Source organism: Acinonyx jubatus, chromosome B3 (assembly GCF_027475565.1).
Source record: "Acinonyx jubatus isolate Ajub_Pintada_27869175 chromosome B3, VMU_Ajub_asm_v1.0, whole genome shotgun sequence".
Classification (NCBI taxonomy): Eukaryota; Metazoa; Chordata; class Mammalia; order Carnivora; family Felidae; genus Acinonyx; species Acinonyx jubatus.
Genome location: NC_069386.1, coordinates 97,660,232 through 97,685,024, shown reverse-complemented (window position 1 = coordinate 97,685,024; position 24,793 = coordinate 97,660,232). Strand labels below are relative to the sequence as shown.

The window sequence follows — 24,793 nt, the reverse complement described above, 5'->3', positions numbered from 1 at the left end:
TATTAGTTGCCAAACATCGTGTAAAACACTTTCCAGAAGTTGTCTTAGTTAAAACTCACAGGAATCCTGGGAGGTAAGTTCTACTATCTTCTCAATTTGATAAATGAGCTTAGGGAAGTGAAAGTACGACCTCAAAGTAATTAAGTGGCAAGGCCAAACTTCAAGCACAAGTCTGGAGTCCCCAACTCCTTTTTTTTTTTTTTTATTTATTTATTTTTTTTTTTAATTTTTTTTTTTTAACGTTTATATATTTTTGAGACAGAGAGAGACACAGCATGAATGGGGGAGGGGCAGAGAGAGAGGGAGACACAGAATCGGAAGCAGGCTCCAGGCTCTGAGCCATCAGCCCATAGCCTGACGCGGGGCTCGAACTCACGGACCGCGAGATCGTGACCTGAGCTGAAGTCGGACGCTCAACCGACTGAGCCACCCAGGCGCCCCCCCAACTCCTTCTTTTATGCTGAATCCCGCTCTGCTTTCCCAGTCTTCTGACCAACCTTGGGCATCTTTAGGTCTCCATCCAGGCTTTTAGTTCAGACGTGAGAAAATTTAGCTGCTTGCTTTCTCTCCTCTGGTTTCACCTTCCTCTTCGTCTCTGGAGGCCACAGATTCTCTACTCCTCAGACGTTATTAAGAGTTCACGGTGGGCAAAGCACTTGAAATGCAAAGATGTTTGAGACAGCAGCCCTGCACACTAGCAACCTATACTCTGGTAGACAGACAAATGGGTAGAATTTCAGAGCACTAGAATGAGTGTTGACTCTACTCCTGGTACAGGAGGCGGTGGGGGCCAAAAAGTCTGTAGGAAAAAGCAGTTGCGCTCCCCACCACGGTGATAAAAACCCTTTGGAACTAACACACATGCTTACACATGTGCACACACACATGCACACACACGTGCACACAAAGACTTGCACGTGCATACACACACACACGCAGCACTCCCATTTACCTCCCTCCGTGCCTGCCCTCATTTGTGTCTTTGATGCTTCTTCTGAGTTCCTTGCTGAGAACAGAAGATAGGGGACTAACAGATTTTTCTGAAGTATAGCTCATACTTAATATAAAATATAAAGTACAAACACACGGAATAATGTGAAATAAAAGCACAAATTACCCATTATCACTGCTTCAAGCAATAACCAGTATTAGCAGTCATTCTAACTTAAGAATTATGCAAAAACTTTCTAAAACCAAAATGGTTCTTTTGCTATACATGTAGCATTTTCCCATTTATCAATGTCTTATAGGTATCATTCACTAAGATAATCTGTTCGTCTTACCGTTTTAAGGCTATCGAACATTGCATCATTTTTATACCACACTATGAAGATAAAAACTTACTGATGAATTTGTTTTTTATCTTTCCTTTTAGAAATATCATTGCAGTACACAGCATAACACACATTGCTCAGATTCTTATTTCTGGTAAAGATAACTTCTTAAGAGTGGAATTGCTGAGAAAGGGTACAGTTTTAACGCTTTGATGTACATCAACAAACTGCCGTTCAGAAATGTGCAATTTCTATGCTCACCAATAGTATAGAACTGTGATCAACAGCTTCTTGTTAATATTTGTGAATCTGGTAGGTATCAATTGCTATCCTCACTCTAATTTCTTTGATTAGATCCTCACTCTCATTTATTTGATTACACCTTTTCATAGGTGTAATAGCCATTTATCCATCTTTGTGACTTCTCTGCCCATGCCCTTTGCTATTTTCTACTGGGGTGTGCATGGAGAGCTCTTATAAATAAGAAAAATTACAGCAAGAGTATTAATTCTCTCATATGCTGTGAATATTTTTGCCCAGTTCATCTTTTTTTTTTTTTTTAATTTTTTTTTCAACGTTTATTTATTTGTGGGACAGAGAGAGACAGAGCATGAACGGGGGAGGGGCAGAGAGAGAGGGAGACACAGAATCGGAAACAGGCTCCAGGCCCTGAGCCATCAGCCCAGAGCCTGACGCGGGGCTCGAACTCCGGGACCGCGAGATCGTGACCTGGCTGAAGTCGGACGCTTAACCGAGTGCGCCACCCAGGCGCCCCTAGGCCAGTTCATCTTTAAAGTTACTCCACATCGAGAAGCTGTAGGTTTAGTGTCGTCAAAGATAGTACTCTTTTCCTTTGTTATTCTTAGAAAGGCTTTCCCTACCTCCCCATTGTGGAAATGGTCCTCACTTTAACCTTCTATTTTACTTTTCCGAATTTAAATTTTCAAAAATACACAGAAAAGTGGAGAAAATAGCTGAATGAATACCCAGAAGCTCATCGGTTAGATTTAGAAGCTGTTGACATTTTGCCATATTATTCATCATTTTTAAAACACTTAAGTATTTTAAGGTAAATCACAAACATCATGCTAATGCTAAATACTAAATACTTCAGTGTGCATCTCTAAATAATAAAATTATCTTCCTAGTCAGTGGAATCTTTGTCTTCCTCAAACTTGTCTTATAATTGTGAACTTAAAGGTAATGAATTATCTAATCCATAGTGTATTTGGCATAACTCCTCTTCTGCAAATTTAAATGCGAATGCGCACATTTGTGTTTTTTGAAATTATACTCTTCTGTCTCCTGAAAGACAGTAATTACTAAGTACTAATCGTGTGCAGGGCCTCATGCTAGGCATTTTATGTGGTGTTCTTACTTAATCCTCCTAACAGCCCAGGGAGGAAGGCACTGTCATCCCACTTTGTGGCCTTGTTTTCCTTTGTAGAAAATAAATTAAATTTTCTCTATCTCTGAGCTTTCCAAATGACCTCGGATTTTAGGATAAACTCAAACTGGTTACTTTCCCATCACGCACAACAACAAAAACCAGGATACTGATTTATATTTCATTAGAGAGTTGTTTTATTTAGCGGTTTTCTGCCATAATTTGTATTTTCCTAGTCTTTGAAACTTTTATAGTTTTTCTAACTTCAAGAAGAAATTTCATAGCTGCAACACCTCTGATGCGATAATATAAACTAACTATCCTCAGATCCTCAGGATTCTCTCTTCTTACTTAAGCGTTCCTTATTTGCTTGCCGGAAAAACACCAACATGGAATCTTAGAACGTACCAAGCATATATAGCATACTGCACAAGAGATCACAGTTTTGTTTTCTCTGCTCCTCTTTCCCTAAAGTAACTATAAGAGCAGCAGCAGAAACAATAACCACAACACACACACACACACACACACACACACACACACACAAGATAGAGAGTGGGAGAGGGGAAGGTGGACAGGAGGAGAGGAAGAAAAGGGCAAGGGATGGGCAGACAAGGAGGGAAGGAGACATTCTTAGAATTGTACTGAAGTTATTATTGCTATGGAAATCCGTGAACATGATGAGTTCCTACCCAAATGAGCAATGATTCTTATAATGATTCGATAAATTTGTTATTCTCTAAATTAAGTCTTATGCCTCACTGACCCCCATAATTTTTTTGATTAGAGGGGGGACTTTGAGCTTGGTATTTTGTACATACACCAGAGGAGTACAGAAACTGGTGCATTCAAGCTAGCCAGACCCTTGTTTGTTCAAGTTTTTGTTGTTGTTGTTTGTTTTTGTTTTTATTTTTTTTTAGAAGTCTTTTATGTAGTTCTCTTTAGAATGTATCATTGACTAAAATAATGGATCCTTGGGGCATTGAGAAAACTGAGTGGGGTCCATGTTCTTTTCTAATAAAGAAAACACATGAGCTCTCTGGTTCCAGATGTTTTTGAACACCTCTCACCTATAACCCATGGAATTTTGATTAAACTATTTTCTTTTTTTTTCTTTTTTAAGGTTATTTATTTATTTTGAGAGAGTGCACGTGCACATGCGGGGGTGGGGGGACAGGAAGAGAGGGAGAGAGAAAGAATCCTAAGCAGGCTCTGCCCAGTCAGTGCTAAGCCTGATATGGGACTTGATCCCACTAACCGTGAGATCATGACCTGAGCTGAAATCAAGAGTTGCACGCTTAACGGACAGAGTCACTCAGGTGCCCCAAAACTACTTTCTGATATTCCCCTTAACTTTGTTCTGCGTTTGCTCAACATTTTTTACACTTGGGCATGTATATTTCTTTGAGTGTTTTTACATTGACTCACAATTCTATGTGAGTTAGTTTATTGATTAATCCATGTGATTAAACAGTGAAATGTCTGTAACATTCTGAAGACCAGTGATCATTCAGATGCCGATTGACTCTAGTATATTGGTTTTCTGACATAAGGTAGATATTTAGAGCATGGGCTTTGGTGTTAGTGGTGAATTCGTGTCCAAGCTTTGCCAGTTATTAGTTGTATGACCTTAAGAAGATTGGTTAGCCTCTCTAAACTATTTTCACCTCTGTAAAATTGGGCATAATGACTGCCCCTACCTTGTAGATTGTACTGAAGAACATTAAGCACTTGGTATATCACTAAATCTCAAAAGTACGTAGTTGTCACTGTTTTAAGTGTTTAACAAAGTTGTATAAGCATACATTTTTCTGAGTGTGTTAAAAGTAGAGGACGTATAAAATATTCCTGCATTCTCTATTTGTTTTCAAATAGCCAGATTTTAGATAAAACATGTGAATTTTAGAGATTTTTTTTTCTTTTTTAAAACGTTTATTTATTTTTGAGGGAGAGCGGAGGAGGGGCAGGGAGAGAAGGAGAGAGAGAATCTCAAGCAGGTTCTGTACTGTCAGCGCAGAGCCTGATGCAGGGCTCAAACTCACAAACCGAGAGATCATGCCCTGAGCTGACAGCAAGAGTCAGAGGCCAAATTGACTGAGCCACCCGGGTGCCCCTTAAAGCAGATTTCTAATTTGATGGTCCAGCATTCTGAAAGCTAATGTTGAGTAAGAGGTAGTTTACATCAAAATTCCAGTATAATCCTTTTAGTTAGCACATAAGCCTGGTTTTATTTGGTTTTATACACTGATGAAAACTCTGAATCTGATTTTAACAGTGTTTCAGTTTTAAAATAAATTGCTCACCTTTGTTGGATGGTGGGCGAATGGACACTTTGGTCATGCACTGTTTCCTTTTTATTTAGACAAAGCAACCTGGGGGCTCCTGGAGTGTGGGCTTTTCATATCGGCAGCACCCCCCGACTGGACAATATCAGGCCAGCAACAGTTGGAGGGGACCTTTCCAAAGGCCACTCTGCAGCTCCCCCCGAGCGTTCCTTCGGCCTCCCTGAGGTCCTGGAAAGTGACTACACTGAGGACAATTTGGATTATTATGATGAGAATGAGAATGAGGGGGGAGTCGAATACGCTCCGAGTGAACCAGAGGAAGCACTGAATGGCCACAGCAGTGTTGATGTTTCCTTCCAATCGAAAGCTGAGTCAAGACCCATGGGGGTGGAATGTCTCCACCGAATTCTGATCTGGCCTCCCCTTTGCCGCATCTGACCTCTAGTAACTGGCCATTCTACCCTGAAACGGAATCTGCCACCTTGAACCCTCAACCCAAAGAGGGGAGACATCCGTGGGGGATGGACACCCCAGATTTAAACGTTCGCATTGAGTCTTCTGAACAGCCAGGGACCAGAGGCCCAGCTCCATCAGAAACAGAAGGAGAGTCACTGGATCCTTCCCAGGGGACCCTGCCTCCGTATCCTGAAAACAAAAGCATCAACCCCTACACATATGGAGGGGCACCACCATCAGAAGTGGATGTTCCTCCAGCCCTCCCTGAAGGAAAGGTCGTTCTTCTAAACTATCCCTTGCCAGCTCACAGTATACCACTGGGCCGAGGGAGGCAAGTGTTAGGGGTAGAAGACGTCATCACTTCCAACACTGAGGGTAAGTGCGTGAGAAAACCGGGCGCTGAGATTTCATTTTTAAAATGCTGGTTTTGCGCAGAGTTATGATTTTTCCCTCCAGGGAGTTGGTGAAACGTTCAGCAAAATGAAGATTGGAACTGACTTTTAAACCTACGTTTCAGGAGACGGAGTATCTTTCTTCTGCCAAGTAAATCTTGGCAGGCAAAGTCTGTTGGAATCTCTTGACCATTAATAATGTTTTTTGTTTTTTTTTTAAATGGGCCTCACGAAGTAAGTGGGGAAGAACTAGGTTGTTCGTGCCGGCTGTGCTGTCATAGTGTAATGAAGTGTTTCGGTTTGAAAGTTCAGCAAAGGTGAGACGCCTGGGTGGCTCAGTCAGTCGGTTGAGCATCCGACTTCAGCTCAGGTCATGATCTCGCAGTTTGTGAGTTCGGGCCCCATGTCAGGCTCGTCGCTGACAGCTCGGAGCTTGGAGCCTGCTTCAGATTCTGTGTCTCCCTTGCTCTCTGCCCCTCCCCCGCTTACCATCTGTCTGTGTGTGTCTCTCTCTCACTTTCTGTCTCTCTCAAAAATAAACAAATATTAAAAAAAAAAGTTCAGCAAAGGTAAGGTGTTCTGAGGCTTCATATACATTATAGTGACGGAGGGGTGAAGGCTTTAGTTTCAAGTGGCTGGTTGTGCTGGCTCAGACGCACATTCCAGATTCTTGCTCTGTTATTGGATAATGCTTGTGCTCCCCTTAGTTAGAGATGCATTGGTGGTGTGTGGGAGGGGAGACCCCTGGGGAAAGAAAGTTGCTAACCACCTGTGCCCTGTCATTTCTGGTTCATGGCTGTGCGGCTGCGGTATTCACCTCCCTGCAGTCTTGTCCTCATTTTATGACTCACTGACCAGTGTGAGGGGGCCAGGAAAGAAATGCCAAGAGGAGGCCGTGGTTAATTAATACAGACATGGAGCCATGTTGCCTTCTCTTCCAAATAGAGTCTTGTCACATCAGCTCTTTCTTCCCAGTCAGGGACGTAAACACATGAGTGGGAAACCGAGCACAAATTCATTCCAGTTCCAGGGACTGCTCATCTGACCTCTAATAGGAGGCGAGAGGCCCGAGGTGAAAGCACTCTTCAGGACCTCGCCCTGCCCCCTGCCCCACCTTTGCTGTTTCCCTTTCCCTTTGTAGTAAAAATGTGTTGACCTAGCAGAGGGCCTTCTGGGTTCTTCTGCTGTGGTAGCGATCTCGAAGGACATGCTCAAAGAAGTGCTTATTTTAGGAGGAAAGAAGCTATTTTGTGACAAAAGTGGCATTGTGTAATGATTAGAGGGAGAACACTGGTGTCAGACTTAGGTTTGAATCCTAGCTGCCTTGCTTGCTTGCGCGCTCACTTGCTGGGTGACCTGAGGCAGCTCATGAAACCCTCAAGCCTCTGATTTCTCCTCAGTTTGCTGAGGGGACTATGTGAGATAACAAAGTTCTCAGTGTCTGCACTACCTGATCCTTAATAAATGGTGGCTGCTTTTACTAATGATGGAAGATTTAAGGCAGTAGGAATGAGGTGGGCGGGGGTTGGCTAGAGGTTAGGCAAGGGGCTTGTTAAGTCACTATGCCTTAATTTGTGCCTAAGGGCCACTTTTCTGTCAAATGGAAGATGTAAATTTTATTGGAAGCCTTTTCAGTGAAAACTCCATACATCTAAAGAATATTTAAAGCCACGTATCAAAGATTTTTAGGAAAGGGAATTTGGAGGTAAAGATGCAGTCCTAAAATGGTCTTTTCACTTGTGATTTCCTGCCCTGGGAAGAGGATGGAATATTAAGAAGCCGATCTGTGGAAGTGATTGATTGAAGGGTTAAGAAGAAAGGGGCTGCCTAGCCTGCTTTGAGCTGTGAGAGGTTGAGCTTGCTGGAGCGAGGGGAGGAGGCTTAAGGAATATAGAGAACAGAGGCAGCAGCCATAACCCTTCTGGGGCACGAACTATGGTATTTAGCAGCTGCTGGAGGGCGTCTACTCCTGACGTCTTAGAAATGGCAAAATGCATATGAAAAAGCTGATTAGTACACTGAGACATTTAGGAAAAAAAAATATCTAACTAGAAATTTTTGAACCGTGAGGAGAAAAAAAATCGGCAACCTCAGAGAGCACAGATAAAACTTGAGAGCAGAGAGGGAAAATCAGTTCTGATTTTCAGGCTTTAGGAAGACTGTGGATTATAGAAACGTGCACTTAGTAGATACTTTTTTTTTGTAGATACTTTTTTTTTTTTCAAATGGAAACATTGGCACCCCAGAGGTCCATCAAGCAGAAATGGACTTCCTCTGGGATAGCTGGTGGAGGGGGGTAAGCAGTGACTCACACGGAAAGTTGCCTGCAAGTGTCCAGCCGTGAGCCACCTGCTTGGCCGTTTCTACTGACGGAGTGGGGGAGCATGGATTTGGGTGTTGGGTGACCTGAGCTTGAGTCCCAGCTCTACTGTGTGGTTTGGGCTAAGACATATACTCTGGCCCTCGTTTTCCTCAGCTATTAAATGGAGAAAATGTAAACCTTGTGAAGTGGCTGTGAGGATTGGAATTGAGTATGGCAAGCACCATGCCCAGTGCATTTTTAATTTCCCCTTTAAAACTTACAGGTCATCTTGCCGAACCAAAATATTAAGATTTAAAGAACCCCCAAATATCTCTTCCTCTCTTTTCAAACTTTTTTTTCCCTTAGAGACTCTTTTTATAGACTTTTCTTCTTGTTGAGAAATCTAGATTCTTTCCAGAACCTGTGTACCTCACTCAACGAATGTCCCCATCACGCTCTGTTTTTTTTTTTTTTCATTTGTTTATTTTGAGAGAGGGAGAGGGAGGGGCCCAAAAAGGAGGGAGAGGATCCCAAGCAGGCTCTACATTATCAGCGCAGAGCCTGACACGGGGCTCCAACTCATGAGCCGTGAGATCGTGACCTGAGGTGCCATCAAGTCGGATGCTTAACCGACAGAGTCACCCAGGCGCCCCCTCCCCCAGTCACACTCCAGTTCTGGCCTCAAATGCATTGTTTGCTTTGTTCTATTTTCAGAGACCACAGAGCCAGCACTATAATGGAAATGCAAGCATCTTCTATCTAAGGTGTCTTGTTTGTGCAGGGAGCTCCAGGAGCTGGTCGACAGAGCAGAGAGTTACCCGAGTGCCTGCCTCACGCCCTGCTCTGACTGAGGCACTAGTGGACTTTTTGGCTGGCATTTGTCACATACCCCCTGGGACTCTAGGTGGAAACTTGCTTTAGTTTGTGCTGTCACGATCAGTCTTCAAAACTGCCCTGTGAAGTGGAGATACTGTCATTCTTCCCATGTTACAGAGGAAGAAGTTGAAGCCTGGAAATACTGAGTGATTTGTCTGAATAAGAGAGAAGGGAGCCACGGAAGGATTGGCACATGCTGTTAAGGTGACACAGTGGAGGGCAGACCCACACGTCCCTGCAGTCTGGGAAGTCTTTGCGAAGGAAGAGGGCCTTGAGCCAGACCATGGCATCAGAGTCTGAGCTTAGAGAGGGAAACTGGGGAAGTGGTCTGGACAGAGGACTGACACGTGAAAATGGAGAGCAAGAGAGTGGATGGGGTGGGGGAGAGAGGTAAGGACTACGGCTGACCAGGACCAGGACCAGGACTGACTGTGAGGTGGGTAGTGGGCACGACGACTTACAGAGCTCTTAGGTGTTCCTGTACCTGCTGGGGTGGTGCTGTGAGCACCTTCATCTAGCCTCAGTCTGCATGATGAAACCTCAGCCATCCGTACTCCACCATGGGATCCTGGTGTCCCCACTTACATGGCAGTCGAGCCGGGAAAGCCCAAGGTGCCACAGGGATTTCCCTGTGGCTTCTAGTCCAACTCTCCTTTTGGCTTTGGGAAAGGCTGCAGGAATGTGTTACTCACGCAGCTTGCACCCTGGGATGAATCAGAGCAGGCTCTGCCTCCCCCTCCAGCATCTCTCCCAGGGACACATCCAGGTTGCTGAGGGTCTGCGAGCACGAAGGCTTCCCATACCTGTGGAGACCCCTGCTGGTGTCATGACAGTGGATGTAAACCACTGCCCATACCGACCCCCACGCCTCGACTCCTAATAACTATGTGCCCAATGGCATCACATACACACACACACACACACACGCACACACACCCCAGAAGAAAACAAACTGAAAACTGGAGGGAAAAGTATATCACTGTTTTGTTTTGTTTTAATGTTTATTTTTGAGAGAGAGGCAGAGCGCAAGCGGGAGAGGGGCAGAGAGAGAGGGAGACACAGAACCTGAAGCAGACTCCAGGCCTAACTCATGAGCTGCAAGATCATGACCTGAGCCCAGCCGGATGCCCAACTGACTGAGCCACCTAGGTGCCCCTATACCACTGTTTTTCATTACAGAGTTGGATGTGGTTTTTCTTACTAGTCAATCATTCTACAAGGCAGGGAAACTTAGGAAGATCAGTGACAGTGAAAATGTGGGTCCTTTTCTTGAGCAGTAAAAGCTGTTGAAAGTAAAAAAAAAAAAACAAAAAGTCACTCAAGGTGCCAGGGGCAGCCTCCTGCTGGAAGTCCTCCTTCCCCTCTGTGTCCTACCTGCCTGGAGCCAGCCGCCTTCCACCTTTCATGTGGCTGGGCCAGAGCCCTTAGGGAAGGAGGGCAGACCCAAGGCTGAAGACCAGCGCTTATGTGCTGCCGGCAGAATGAAGACTGAAGGACAGATCAAATCTAGAGCAGAGAAGTTTTCCTTTTTTTTTTTTTTAAATTTAGGCTTCACGCCCAGCAGGGAGCCTAGTGCGGGGCCTAGCACAAGGCTTGAACTCATGACCCTGAGATCAAGACCTGAGCTGAAATCAAGAGTCAGATGCTTAACCAACAGAGCCACCCAGGCACCCTTATTTTCAATTTTTTTTTTTTTTTTAGAGAAGTTTTCTACTTTTGTGAAGAACTCCCGATGAAGACGAATCTCAGGAACTTTGGCAGGTGCCTTTCCTTCTCTTATGTATCCCCACCCCACTTTTCTTTCCATGAAGGATCTGAGAAGAGTGAAAAAGCCTTAAAGAGGAAAAAGAAATGAGATTTGAAAGTCCTCGTGTTAACAAAGCCTTTGTAAACTGAGCACATTCAAACCTGGCTGGCCTCTGCCCTCCTGCTGTGCGGGGCACAAGCCAGCCGACTTGTCTCTAACGTTTTTGACTCTCTGTGACAGGTGCGCCCAGGCAGAGAGTGGGTCCCAGGAGGGTCTGGAAGACAGCCTGTGGGTAAATACAGGAGACAAGCAGCCATGGAAGATGATTTCTCCAAGTGTGGTCTCTAGTCCCCTAGCGTCTGATTCATCTGGGGCCCTTGCTTAAAATGCCGATTTCCACACCCTTCCTCCACCTTCTGAGCCAGAATCTGCATTTTTAAACTAGGTCCCCTGGTGATTCTAAAGTAATGGAAAGAACATAGGATTGAGAGCCAGAAGATCATATCACCTCCATGGGCCTCAGTTTCTCATCTGTAAAATGGAAACAATATCTCTTCCCCAGAATAGGAAGAAGTGGATGAAAATACATTCAAAACTCTGATGTAAAGAGGCATATATAAATGATCACTGAAGAAGAAAATTGTCACTTGTTTTGGGATACACTCATGGCACATCTCATCCAGCTGGGATTCAGACGTTGATTCTATACTTTCCAGCAGCTCAGCATCTTTGGATGTATCTGCAATTCTCATAGAAATTTGAGAAGACACATGGGCTAGAAATCTGGCTTTTCTTGCCTTGGATAGAGAGCTGCATGTCAGAGCCTATTTCTAGGTCCAGTTCTGCCTCTTCATCAGGGAGGGGATTTAGCCTCTGGGCTGGTGGATCTGGGCCCAAGCTGGCAGTAAGCACTGAGTCCTGCTGCTTACCTGGCCAAGAATCAATAGGAGGGCATTGCCTGAAATCCCACCACCCCCAGGAGCTGCTGTCAGCCGAAATTCATTAACTATGCTAATGAGCATCCTGGAGCTCAGAAATGGAAAGTTTACAAATGGCCTGAAGGTCATCTTCAGTGGGCACAAGAACCACCTGGGGAGTGGTTCAGGTGATTCTGATGCAGTGGTTCCCCACAATCCATGGAGAAAGACAGCTCTCCTTCTGAGTGGTTGAATGGTGCCCTCTGAGGGTCCTGTCGGAGGGGGAAAGAGCTTCCTCGATGCCTCCCAGCTGTTGCTGGAACGGATCCCTAGCAAACCTGCCCTTCCACAGTCTCCCTGTCTCAGGCGATGGCAGCTCACCAAGGTGTGAACGTCACCGTGGGCTTCTGTCTTTCCTCTCACCTTCTCCCCGTTTCTTCTCCCTTTCTGCGCTCCATCCAACCCATCAGCAAACCCCGTCGGCCCCATCTTCAAAACACTCCGTGTTTGTGCCCTTCTCTCCACCAGCTCTTCCAGCTGCCAGGGCACACACTCATTGGCTTGTTCCTGAAGTATGGCAGGTCAGATCTTGTCACTCTCCTGCTCAAGATCCCCGAGTGGCTCCCCTTCTCACTCAGACTAAAGCTCAGCTCCTTCCTATGGGGGCCCTTTGACAACTGGCCAGTACCTCCCCGGCCTTCTCTCACTGCCCCTGTTCCTCCCACGTGCCCCTTGTGTCCTGCCTGCAGTGCCCCTGCCTCCAGGCCTCTGTCCAGAGGTCACCTTCTCCCAAGGTCCTCCTTGATCCTGATGTTGAAAAGAGCGAAGTCCGCACCCCCACTCCCAGCCCTCTTGACCTTCCCCGACTTAAGATTCTGCACAGCTCGTAACAACCATCTCTGTACTAAGTATTTGAGCTGTTTGTTCAGTGCTTCCTAGAAGAATGTAAGCTTCAGGATGGCGTGTTTGTCTGCTGTATCCTTAATTCCTAGATCAGAGCCAGGCCCATAGTGAGTGCTCACATTATTTGTTGAATTAATAAATGAAAAAAAAGTGCAACAGGCATTTCTTTACCTTTCGCCTGACAAGCTGATATTGTATCCAGTGTGTGCATCTGTGTGCATGCCTGTGTGACGGCAGGCATACCAAGGGATCCTAAGGGGAGCCTGTGTTTGCTCCTTTTGGGAGCGAACTCCACCTCTTTCCCTGTGCAGCTGTCACGGGGCTGGAAGGCTGAGCTTCTATTTGTGGCCCAATAACCTCCATCCTGTGAATGCAGTAGTCTCCAAAAAAACTGCATACAAATATCCCTGAACCAGTTTACCAATAACCCGTCCTAATTATAGTTTGTCTCATAATGGCCTTTCATGGGACCCTACCCACCCATTATTATTATTTATTTTTTTTTTTTAGAAAAATGCAGTCTGGGGGGCGCCTGAGAGGCTCAGTGAGTTAAGCATTCGACTCTTAATATCTGCTGGGGTCTCGCTTGGGTCATGATCTCAGAGCTGGTGCCCCCTCCCCCCCCCCCCACTTGCACTCACAAGTCAGCTTAAAAAAAAAAAAAAGAAAGATGCAGTCAGTGTGCCAGTCTGGTTAAACTTTTGCACAGTTGCCTTTGTAAGTTGCTGGCTGCATTGCTGAGCACCTCTCCTTTTACCCATAGGAAAGCCATGCCTCCGCCTTGCTTGTTAGTTTAATGAACCTCAGCTCTCCAAATCTCCAGTCCTCCTGCATCCCATCTCTCCCTGTGTGATGACCCACTCTTGTAAGAGGGATTGGGTGCCAGAACAAGTCTTCACCAGAGAAAGAGAGGGAATACAAGACAGACCCGCTTTTTCTTTAATCCAGGAGAACACTGTTTAGGGTTTGGTTTTATTTTTACCCGATTTAACCTGAATATGACTACTCTTTAGACCTGTGTCACATTGCTTTTCTACCTTGGTCCTCTGAAGTACGTTCAGGAAAAAATGTGATTTCTGGCAATGGAGGTGTGAGAAGGGGTGTCACCCTGATTTTAGAGAGCATTTCTGTGGTTTGCACAGAGCCACCTGAGCCACAGTCAAGGTTGAGTTCTAGAGGTTGGGGTCCTCCTGCCGTTCCCCCCCACCCCGTGTCCCTCCCACCTTGTTCCAGAGGAGAGTCCTGATGGCAGCCGTGCCCTGAGCACTTGCCAGTGTGCCAATCCCTCCAGGAACTGCTTCTTTACACTTAGCTGTCACCTTTGGAGCCAGAGAAACCCAGGCTGACAAGTTACTTTTTGTTTTACTCAAACTGGGTCCTAACCTCTTAAATCAATGGTGATGACATCGTTTTCTTCACAGCAGCCTCTATAATACCCAATCTAGATTTTGGGGCGGGTGGGGAGAGGGGAGTTTGGAGGGGTTGTGAGTTCTATGTCCCTGTCCTAGTGAAAAAAAACCCCTGTTCAGGATTATGCCTAAATGTCTATGTTTATCAAACTGGAATTTCTCATCTGTGTCATCAAGGCCCTAAATACCAAGTCTTGAGTCACTGACTTCATTCTCACCATGTTCCCAGATATTTCACTTGAGTCCAGTCACCTGCCCTGCCAACCCTCAGCCTGCTGCTTTCTCAAGAGTCTGTAAGCAGCGGTCAAGTACGGCCCAGAAGTTAATGCTCCTGCCGCTGCCGCCACCTCTTACCTGTGCTCTTTCCCACAACACACCGTAATCCCCGTCCGGATCATCCCAGCTCTCCTTCCATCAGGCCCGATTTATAACGTGTGCCTCAAATCTTACTTGCTGAAGCCTAGGCTGATCAACCCCAAGCAGCTGATCAGATCCTTAACCCAGCTCTCATGGCCTAGTACTTGGCTTCCACTGCAGTCCAGCTGGAGCCAGACATCCAGGGTTCAAGTCCTATGGCCTGTGTGACTTCAGGAAATTCACTTTAATCTTTAGCTTGTTTATCTGCAGAGCAGGGATCAAAACAATCCCTGCTTTTGTGCAAATTGAAGGTGTTAATAAAGTACATAGAGTGGTATCTGCCATAGAGGAATGGCTATTTAAATGGTAACTTTGCTCTCTTTTTACCTGTGGATACAAGTCTCTGCCTGGCTATGTTTACTTACCTGGGGTACATCTCCCCTCCTTCGGTTTCTTTGTTTGCCCTTCTTCCCTGGAGTAGTGTGCACATGTTAATCTTTCCATTTTTTCCTTACCCTTCAGTTTCCTCCTTCTCAGACCTAGGTTCGGAGCACAGCTGCCACCTAGGTTTGCCTAGGAGTAGGGAATCCGTCTTCCTCCGGAGCTGGCACCCCACAGCGGCAGAGTCCAGCGCTGGAGTTCCGTGCGTCCCTGCTTGTCAGCACTCCCCGAGTCTCCACCCAACTCCTAACCCTCCCGCCCCATGTGAAGGCCAGGTGTGCGCAGCCACTTTGCCTCCTGGTGGCCACGCTCGGGCTTAACATCATCCCTGGTATCTGGAGAGAGCCCTCTCTTCTCTATTAGCTCCCCCCCCCCACCAACCACACCCCACTCTCTTGGCCATTTCCTATGTGGAAATGGAATCTGCTCCAATTCCTTTGTTTCTCTCACTTTTTTTTTTTTAACATTTATTTATTTTGAGGGGGCGTGGGGGGGAGGGACCGAGAGGGAGAGAGAGAGAATCCCAAACAGGCTCTGCACTGCCAACGCAGAGCTTGATGTGGGGCTCAAACTCAAACCATGAGATGATAACCTGAGGCGAAACCAAGAGTGGGATGCTTAACCGACTGAGCCACCCAGGTACCCCTGATGGCCCTCTTTTTTTAATGGGCAGAATAAGTGGAAGATGGAAGGAGCCACTACTGGTCCACTGTGGTTTCCTAGAAGAGCTGTAATCGTGGCCCCCTCTCTCCTACTGCATAGCAATCTCGCTTGTGCCATAGCCACCACCAGAAACCCCACAAAGGCACAGGGCATTTAACAGCTGAATCCTTTCCTTCCCCCTCCTCCCTTCCTCTCCATACATTCTCCTTAGGGGTGGGTGTGTTCTTTAAGGCCCTTCTCTATCAGAAGAAAACCTACCTCTCTGGGCAGATGAGACAAGCTGCAGGGTATTCTCTTTAGGTACAGGATCCCCTAGAAGCAAAGAGTGCTTGGACCTAAGACCACATTTGTTATTTCTCTTTTCAGTCTTCCTCTCTCTCCAGGTCGTTACTCTCAGGTTGAGTCACATAAAATTGCTGCTATTTGACCATTTTAGACCCACAAAATGGCAGTTTTGTACAGTTCGGCCTCACGCGTACTTACTGGTTGGCTTTTGTGTTCTGCGCTCACCCCACGGTGCTGCGGCCTCCCCGGAGTTCACCAGCTTTGCGGTGAGCCCAGATGGGAGCAGTCCGTGGTACTTCTTGCCAGAAGACAAAGCAAGTTAATTCCCCTGGGTTGAATGTTGTTCCTGTCTCTTAAACATCAAAAACCCATTTGTTTATTACAAGCTAAACTGATTTTATGGAGCAAATGTGGTGTCCACGATGAAGCTTGGCAGGAACGATGCTGGAATCACTTAGTCCTTGTAATGCGAATTTGTTTTGACTTTCCAGTCTTCACGTATAATGCTGCCGACAAGGAAACCTGCGAACGCAACCACGGACAGTGCTCCCCACACGCCTTCTGCACTGACTACACAACTGGCTTTTGCTGCCACTGCCAGTCCAGGTTTTACGGAAATGGGAAGCACTGTCTGCCAGAAGGTAAGAGATGCTGGCTTGACGGGGCTGGGGGCTGCTCTGTGCAGATTTTTGCCACTTGCTTGTTTCCAGCCGCCGCTGTGACTCTGCTTATGGACCTCGAATCTCCGACTGCCTGAATCAAAGCACCGGCAACTTGCAGGTGCTTGATCGAGAGAAATGAGCGCATTTGGGCTGGTTTCCCAATTTGAGGATTAGCCAGAAATCTTTCCTCCTTTTTGCCAGCTCATTAGAGTCAGAGTGGATGGGAGAGTGGATGGGAGAAAATAAATCGAAGACAGGTCTGTTTTGTACTTAGATGGATAATGGGTTGGTTAGGAATCATGAAAATGGCTAAAAGACTGTTTTGGGAATTGTGAGCGGAATTACTTTCTGGGTACCCATCCCCAACCTGGACCGTGGTCACAGTTGACCGGATCTGCTGTCTTTCAGGGGTACCGCATCGAGTCAACGGGAAAGTGAGTGGCCACCTCCGCGTGGGCCGCACGCCCGTCCGCTTCACTGACGTGGACCTACATGCTTACATCGTGGGCAATGACGGCAGAGCCTACACGGCCATCAGCCACATCCCACAGCCCGCGGCCCAAGCCCTTCTCCCGCTCACGCCAATCGGAGGCCTATTTGGCTGGCTCTTTGCATTAGAAAAACCAGGCTGGGAGAATGGCTTCCGTCTCACAGGTGAGCAGCAGTGCCCTTTGAGGGGGCTGATGGCTCCTGGCCACCATGCTTTGGTTTTTTTTCTGTGAAAGAGGATCTGTTTGCTCAGTTTTCTACAGGTGTGTAGCTGGGCCTGGTTTGGTCTCACGGGACTGTTTTCTTCCACATGTTCTCCAAGTCATCCTGAGAAATGGGATGATTCCATTTGGACCATTTATGTCCTTTCACCAGAATTGCTTGAAGCTTGTTTGTTAGGTTGTGTTTACTTGAGTTGTTACACACAGATCTGACAAACAGAGATGCACAAATGGTGATTACAGGGCATCTGGAGAGGAGTTTGCTCGTGAGTAAACTTCCTCCTCTCCCACCCCCGCGACTCTGACCCATAATGGTACCGACCGGTGATTGCCTCTCACACTCTAACCTGCACACAGATCACCTGTAGCCCTTGTGAAAAGGCAGATTCTGGCTCTGTGGGCCTGGGCTGGGGTCCGTGATTTTGTTTTCCTAGCAAGCTTCCAGGAGACGCAAATGCTGGTCTAAGGACCACCTTAGGTGGTGTAGAGGATCTTTTTTTTTTTGGCTCTTTCCTCCCAACCTGAAAAGGCCGGTTTCCTACTGGATTTATCACAGATCAAGTGCTGAGAGAAAAGTTCTTCCCGCACCTCCAGAGCTATCTTGTTTTCCATCAAGGTTTGGAGTTACAAGTAGGTGGAGTATATTCCATCACATTTGAATTTCAGGTGAACAATGAATTATGTGAATAACTTAGTAAAAGTATGCCCTAAATATTGTAGAAGACATATTATACTAAAAACATATTATCTGAAATTCAAATTTAACTGGGTGTCCTAAGATTTTTTGCTTGTTTTTCTACTAAGTCTGGCAACCTCAGAAAGAGAAAGGTCAGGATGTTCCTAGTAGCTTCTTACGGAAAACAAGCTGTTACAAAGAGAAGCAGCGTGAAATGAGGCAGGATGAAACCACACTGTTTAGTAGAAACTTGGGGGAACTGATGAAATCGGCAGCTGATGGTACTTAGTCTTGGATATCAGATGGTCTCCGTAGGCGCCGTCTCCAACAGCAGTAGGAATGAGGAAATGCACAGCGGTGATCGTTACTGGCAGACGCAACACCCCTTCTTAGCTCCGTGCTGAAGTCTTTCTTCCTCTCCAGGTGCCACCTTTACCCATGACATGGAAGTTATTTTCTATCCGGGGGAAGAGAGGGTTCGCATCACTCAAACTGCTGAGGGACTTGACCCAGAGAACTATCTGAGCATTAAGACCAACATTCAAGGCCAGGTGCCTTACATCCCAGCAAATTTCACAGCCCACATAGCGCCCTACAAGGAGCTTTACCACTACACGGACTCAGGTATGTGTAACCCGTTTTGACATCTATAGAATGGGGAGAGTGCATATCTCCCAAGATAGTTGTGAGGATGATGAGTTTTTATGTGGGATGTCCTTAGAATGGTGTGTGGTACATAAAAGGAGCTCAATATCATTTTAGTGCTCTTACTAAATGTGTAGTATAAGTGTTGGCTGCTACACAAATGAATACTAACATTCCTATCCCAGTACTTTCAAATAATAATGGAATCAATGGTAACCTTGTTTCTGGGGGTGGGTTAGGGTTGTATAATTATTTACCGTTTTTAACCACCTGTGCTCTCTGGGCCACGGAAAAATATTGACTATTGGAATTTTTACTTGTCCTGTAACATTGTTTCAGCCCATTTTAAAATGAGGTGTTACACAGTGTTGTACAACTAATGCTAGGTTTGGAGTCAGAGGATAGGAATTCACATCATGGACTTGTAGTTTAAACTAGCTGAGGGCTACTGCTAGGAATTTACCCAAGGGATACAGGAGTACTGATGCACAGGGGCACTTGTACCCCAATGTTTATAGCAGCACTCTCAACAATAGCCAAATTATGGAAAGAGCCCAAATGTCCATCAACTGATGAATGGATAAAGAAATTGTGGTTTATACACACAATGGAATACTATGTGGCAATGAGAAGGAATGAAATCTGGCCCTTTGTAGCAACATGGATGGAACTGGAGAGTGTGATGCTAAGTGAAATAAGCCATACAGAGACAGATACCATATGTTTTCACTCTTATGTGGATCCTGAGAAACTTAACAGAAACCCATGGGGGAGGGGAAGAAAAAAAAAAAGGTTAGAGTAGGAGAGAGCCAAAGCATAAGAGACTCTTAAAAACTGAGAACAAACTGAGGGTTAATGGGGGTTGGGAGGGAGGGGAGGGTGGATGATGAGTATTGAGGAGGGCATCTTTTGGGATGAGCACTGGGTGTTGTATGGAAACCAATCTGACAATAAACTTCATATATTGAAAAAAAAATAAACTAGCTGAGGGCTAAGGTCACTTGCCACCTGAGGGCCTATTTTCTCATCTTGAGAATGAGAAGAACGCCTTTTCTCTCTACCTTCCGTGGTTGTTATGTGTAAATTGTGCTGAGTTCTGTAAAACCACCTGAATGCAAGACGCTGGCGTAGTCACAGCAGTCGTCCTGCGGCACAGCAGTTTGCTTCGAGCCGTGCCTTTCCTGCTTCTGTTGTGAGTGTTGGAAGCTGGGCAGAGGGTGAACAGAGGACAATGGGCAGGAGAAACCCAGATCGTGCACAGAACAGCTGATGGCCAGAACACTGGTGTGGGCTTCCAACTCCACATTCAGATTGAAAGAACGTCCCTTCCCTTTGTCCAGAGCCCTTCGGACTTAAGTTGGAAGCTGTCACCTCTGTGCAATCTTGAACATGAAAACTTGGGGTAGAGAGTCGGGCTGCCTCGTGTCCCAGTTCCAGCTCTATAACATACACAAGGCTGGTATGTGATAGGCTACCTCTTCACCTCTGCAAGGCCCCCTGCCCGTGACCGCAGAGGCCACCCTGCTGGGGTGAGGTACTAACAAGGCAGGGCTTGTAGAGCACCTGGCGTGGCTGGCACATCGTGGCAGAATTTATTCTTTGCTAGTAATGATGGCAGTGATCGTCCCTTCTCCTCCTCTGCACGTTGGCTTTGTGTCTACTCACATTCCTGGAATTGTCGGGCAGGTTTTCCATATTAACTCAGGAACTTCCCAAGGGAACACCCTCCAGGAATTAGATGAAAAACTGTGCAGAAAAATCTACCCCACATGAAGATCTATGGTATCTTCAAAATTGACCAGTTTGGCTGAATAATGTCTGTTGCAGCTGTGACCTCCACAAGTTCCAGAGACTACTCACTCATCCTCGGTGGCATCAACCAAACACTGTCCTACCGCATCTACCAGAACATCACTTACCAGGCATGCAGGCACGCCCCCAGACACCGGGCCATCCCCAAAACCCAGCAGCTGAATGTGGACCGGGTCTTTGCCTTGTACACTGATGGGGAAGGAGTACTTAGATTTGCTGTGACCAATCAGCTTGGCCCAGTTGAAGGTATGTTTCCTTCTGTTGTTTTGGCAAAAAATCGCATCCAGCTTTTTAAAATTCCTTTCTGAGTAGCCTCAGAATGATTCACGGAGGTTACTAAGGGTTACCGAGTATCAGGCTCTGTGTTAGGTGCTGGGCGTAAGGATGCGTAAAGCAGGGGCTTGTCTTTGAGGTGGAGACAGAGGTAGAAATGGAACTTGTAGAACAGCGTTCCTACCAAACTAAGGAATAGAGCACAATATGTGAGGCTGCTTGGTGTGCCAAGCACACACCCCATGTGTGTGCCAGTCTCTGCTGGGGAGACATCTGTGAACAAGGTGAGGCCAAGTTAGGAGGGGGACTGATGCTGACAGGTATTTATAATACTGATAAGAGCATGGCACTATGAGCCTAGTCTGGAAGTGTAGGGAAGAGGTACCCAAAAAGGGACATTTTAGCTAGAACTCAAAGGGTGAGCTGGATTTCACCAAATCAAATCAAATCAAATCAAATCAAATCACGGTAAGACAAAGAGCCAGTGCCTGGAAGAACAAAAAGAGAGAAAAACACAAGTTGAATCGTACCCCATGAGGAAAGCCTGGATGCTTTCACTCTGAAGATGTCTGTTCCTATCACTTCTGCTCAGCACTGCATCAGAAGTTTTAGCCGGGGCAATTAGGCAAGAAAATAAAAGGCATGCAGACTGGAAAGGAAGAAGTAAAATGATCTCTGTTCTCCTATGATGTGATCTTAATATGTAGAGAGTCTAATTCGTTAAACTGTTAGAACTAATGTGTTCAGCAAAGTCAAAGGATATAATTTTTGTATATCAGTCTTCTATTTCTGTATGGTAACAATGAGCAAACTGAAAAGGAAACTTTAAAAACAATTCTGTTCCCAAAATATTTAGGAATAAAAAAAATTTTTTTAAGTGTTACACTTCTACATTGAAACCTATGAAGCAGTTTTGAAAAAAAAAAATTAAGACCTAAATAAATAGGAAATTAGACCTAATGGCATCTTTATGACTCAGAAGACTTATTAGCATAGCAGTGCTTCCTAGCATAGATTCAACACAATCCTATCAGCTATCAGCTGGTCTTTCTGCAAAAACTGAGAAGCCGATTCTACAATGGATGGAAACTTAAGGATCCCAGAATAGCCAAAACAAAATCGAAAAAGAACGGTTGGAGGATTTCCACTTTAATCAGGACCATGTAGTCCTGGCACAAGGATGGGTATAAAGATCAGTGGAATAGAAGTGAGAGTCCAGAAATAAACACTCACATCTACAATCAATTGATTTTGACAAGGTGGCCAAAACAATTCACTGAGGAGAGAGAGTAGTTTTTTTAACAAGCGGTTCTGGGAAACTTGGGATATTTGCATGCTAAAAATGATTATGGACCCCTGTCTTCCATCATACACAAAAATTAACCAAAAATGGGTCATAGACCTTCATGTAATTTAGCTACACTTTAGAAAAAACAAAGGGGCAAATTTTTGTGACTCTGAATTTGGCAATAGCTGCCGCTTTTTTTTTTAATGTTTATTTTTGAGAGCAGGGAGGGGCAGAGAGAGAGGGGGACAGAGGATCCAAAGCAGGTTCCACACTGACAGCAGAGCCTGATGTGGGGTTCGAACTCACAAAGTGTGAGATCATGACCTGAGCTGAAGTTGGACACCCAACGAACTGAGCCACCCAGGCACCCCAGCAATAGCTTCTTTATATATGATACTGAAAGCGTAGGCAATCAAGAAAAAATTGGGTGTCATCAAAATTAAAAACTTGTGCTTCAGAGGTTATTACCAACAAAGTGAACATACAACCCACAGAAAGGTATAAAATGTTTGAAAATCATATATTTAATAAGAGGCTTATATCTAGAATGTATGAAGAACTCTCACAAACACAATAAAAAGAAACAATATAAAAAATTTGGATAGAACATTTCTCAGAAGATACACAAACTACCCAGTAGGCACATGAAAAGATGTTCAGTATCATTAGTCATCAGGAAAATGCAATTACAGTCAAAGCCATAATGATACTATTTTACATGCATGTGGATCGCTGTATTAAAAAAACATAACAAGTGTTGGTAAAGTTGTGGAAAAACTGAAACCCTCATACACTGCTAGTGGAAGTGTAAAATGGTACTTACTATGGAAAACAATCCAGTAGTTTTTCAAAGTTAAAGTTACCACTTGAGCAATTGTCTTTTTTTTGTAATTTTTTTTTAAGTTTATTCATTTTTGAGAAACAGAGTGCAAGTGGGGAGTGGGGCAGAGAGAGGAGGAGACACAGAATCTGAAGCAGGCTCTAGTCTCTGAACTGTCAGCACAGAGCCAGACGTGGGGCTTGAACCCACAAACCACGAGATCACAACCTGAGCCGAAGTCGGACGCTCTACTGACTGAGCCACCCAGGTGCCCCACCACTTGAGCAATTATACTCGTAGCTCTATAACCAAGAGAAAAGAAAACTTATGTCCCCATAAAAACTTGTACATGAATATTCATAGAAGCATTATTCAGAATAGCCAAAAGGTAGAAAAAACCCAGATGTCCATCGATTGAGGAGTGGATTTTTAAAATGTCCTAATGCATACAATGGAATATGATCAAGACATAAAAAGGAATGAAGTACTGACACATCTTACAATATGAATGAATTTTGAAAACAAGCTGACTTGTGAAGGTAACTAGTCACAAAGGGCAACCTACTGTTTGATTCTATTTATATGAAATATCCCAAAGAGGCAAATCTGCGAAGAGAGTAGATCAGTGGTTGCCTAGGGCTGGGGCATAAGAGGATAGGGAGTGGATGGCCAGAGTACAAGTGTCTTTTGCGGGTGGGTATTAAAATGTGTTAAACTTGATTGTGGTGATAGTTGCATAACTGTAAATATACTAAAAAAATCTGTGTTCTTTAGATGCATGAATTATATGGTATGTGAGTTATGTCTTCACTGAAAAAAAAAATAGCAGTGGGGTAAAAATAAAAAAACAAACAAAAAACCAAAAAACTAAAAAAAACAAAAAGGCGTGTTTCTCAAACTTGAGTTGGAATTAACCACACCTGTGAAGCTTGGTAAACATGCAGATAAGAATGTTCTAGGCTTACTAAGGCACTAAAGGGCATGAGGAACCTTAAGTACATATTGCTAAGTGAAAGAAAGCCTGAAAAGGCTACATCTGTGTGATTCCAACTACGGTTGACCCTTGAACAACACAGGTTTGAACTGGGTGGTTTACTTATATGTGGCTTTTTTTTTATACAGTACTGTAAATGTATTTTCTCTTATGATTTTCTTTTTTTTAACTTTTATTTAAATTCTAGTTAACATACAGTGCAATATTGGTTTCAGGAGTAGAATTCAGTGATTCATCACTTACATACAACCCCCAGTGCTCATCACAGGTGCCCTCCTTAATCTCTGTCATCCCTTTAGCTCATCTCCCACCCACCCCCCTCCATTGACCCTCAATTTGTTCTGTATCATTAAGAGTTACCTATGGTTTGTTTCCCTCTTTTTTTCTCCCCTTCCCATATGCTCATCTGTTGTTTTTTTGATGTTGTTGTTGTTGTTGTTGTTAAATTCCACATGTGAGTGAAATCGTATGGTATTTATCTTTTTCTGACTGACTTATTTCACTTAGCATAATATACTTTAGCTCCACAGTGGGGTGCATGTACCCCTTCAGATCTCTATTTTTGTATCCCTTGGGTAAATTCCTAGTAGTGGAATTGCAGTGTCCTAGGGTAGTTCTATTTTAGCTTTTTGAGGACGGTCCATACTATTCGGTAGAGTGGCTGCACCAGTGTGCATTCACACTGGCAATGCAAGAGGGTTCCCCTTTCTCTGCATCCTTGCCAACACCTGTTGTTTCTTGTGTTAATTTGAGTCATTCTGACAGGTGTATCTCATTTTTTTTGACTTTCATTTCCCAGGTGATGGGTGATGTTGAGCATCTTTTCATGTGTCTGTTAGCCATCCGATTGTCGTCTTTGGAAAAGTGTCTATCCATGTCTTCTGCCCATTTCTTAGCTGGATTATTAGTTTTTTGGGTTATTGAGTTGGGTAAGTTCTTTATAGATTTTGGATACTAACCCTTTGTCAGGTATGTCATTAGCAAATATTTTTTCCCCATTCCGTAGGCTGCATTTTAGTTTTGTTGATTGTTTCCTTCACTGTGAAGAAGCATTTTATCTTGATGAAGTTCCATAGTTCATATTTGCTTTTGTTTCCCTGCCTCCAGAAACGTGTCTAGTAAGAAGTTGCTCTGGCCGAGGTCAAAGAGGTTACTGCCTGTGTTCTCTAGGATTTTGATGGTTTCCTGTCTCACATTTAGGCCTTTAATCCATGTTGAA

The 24,793-nt window shown here is 44.8% G+C and overlaps 1 protein-coding gene across 1 annotated transcript in view; it reads left to right on the top strand.

The window, feature by feature from the left end:
* Window positions 1-24,793, top strand: part of NID2 (nidogen 2) — a 67,789-nt gene that overhangs the window by 13,534 nt on the left and 29,462 nt on the right. Inside the window, 6 exon segments of the mRNA XM_027065712.2 lie at window positions 5,024-5,339; window positions 5,342-5,777; window positions 16,186-16,335; window positions 16,765-17,010; window positions 18,166-18,366; window positions 20,215-20,445. Coding sequence (XP_026921513.2) covers window positions 5,024-5,339; window positions 5,342-5,777; window positions 16,186-16,335; window positions 16,765-17,010; window positions 18,166-18,366; window positions 20,215-20,445 — 1,580 coding nt within the window.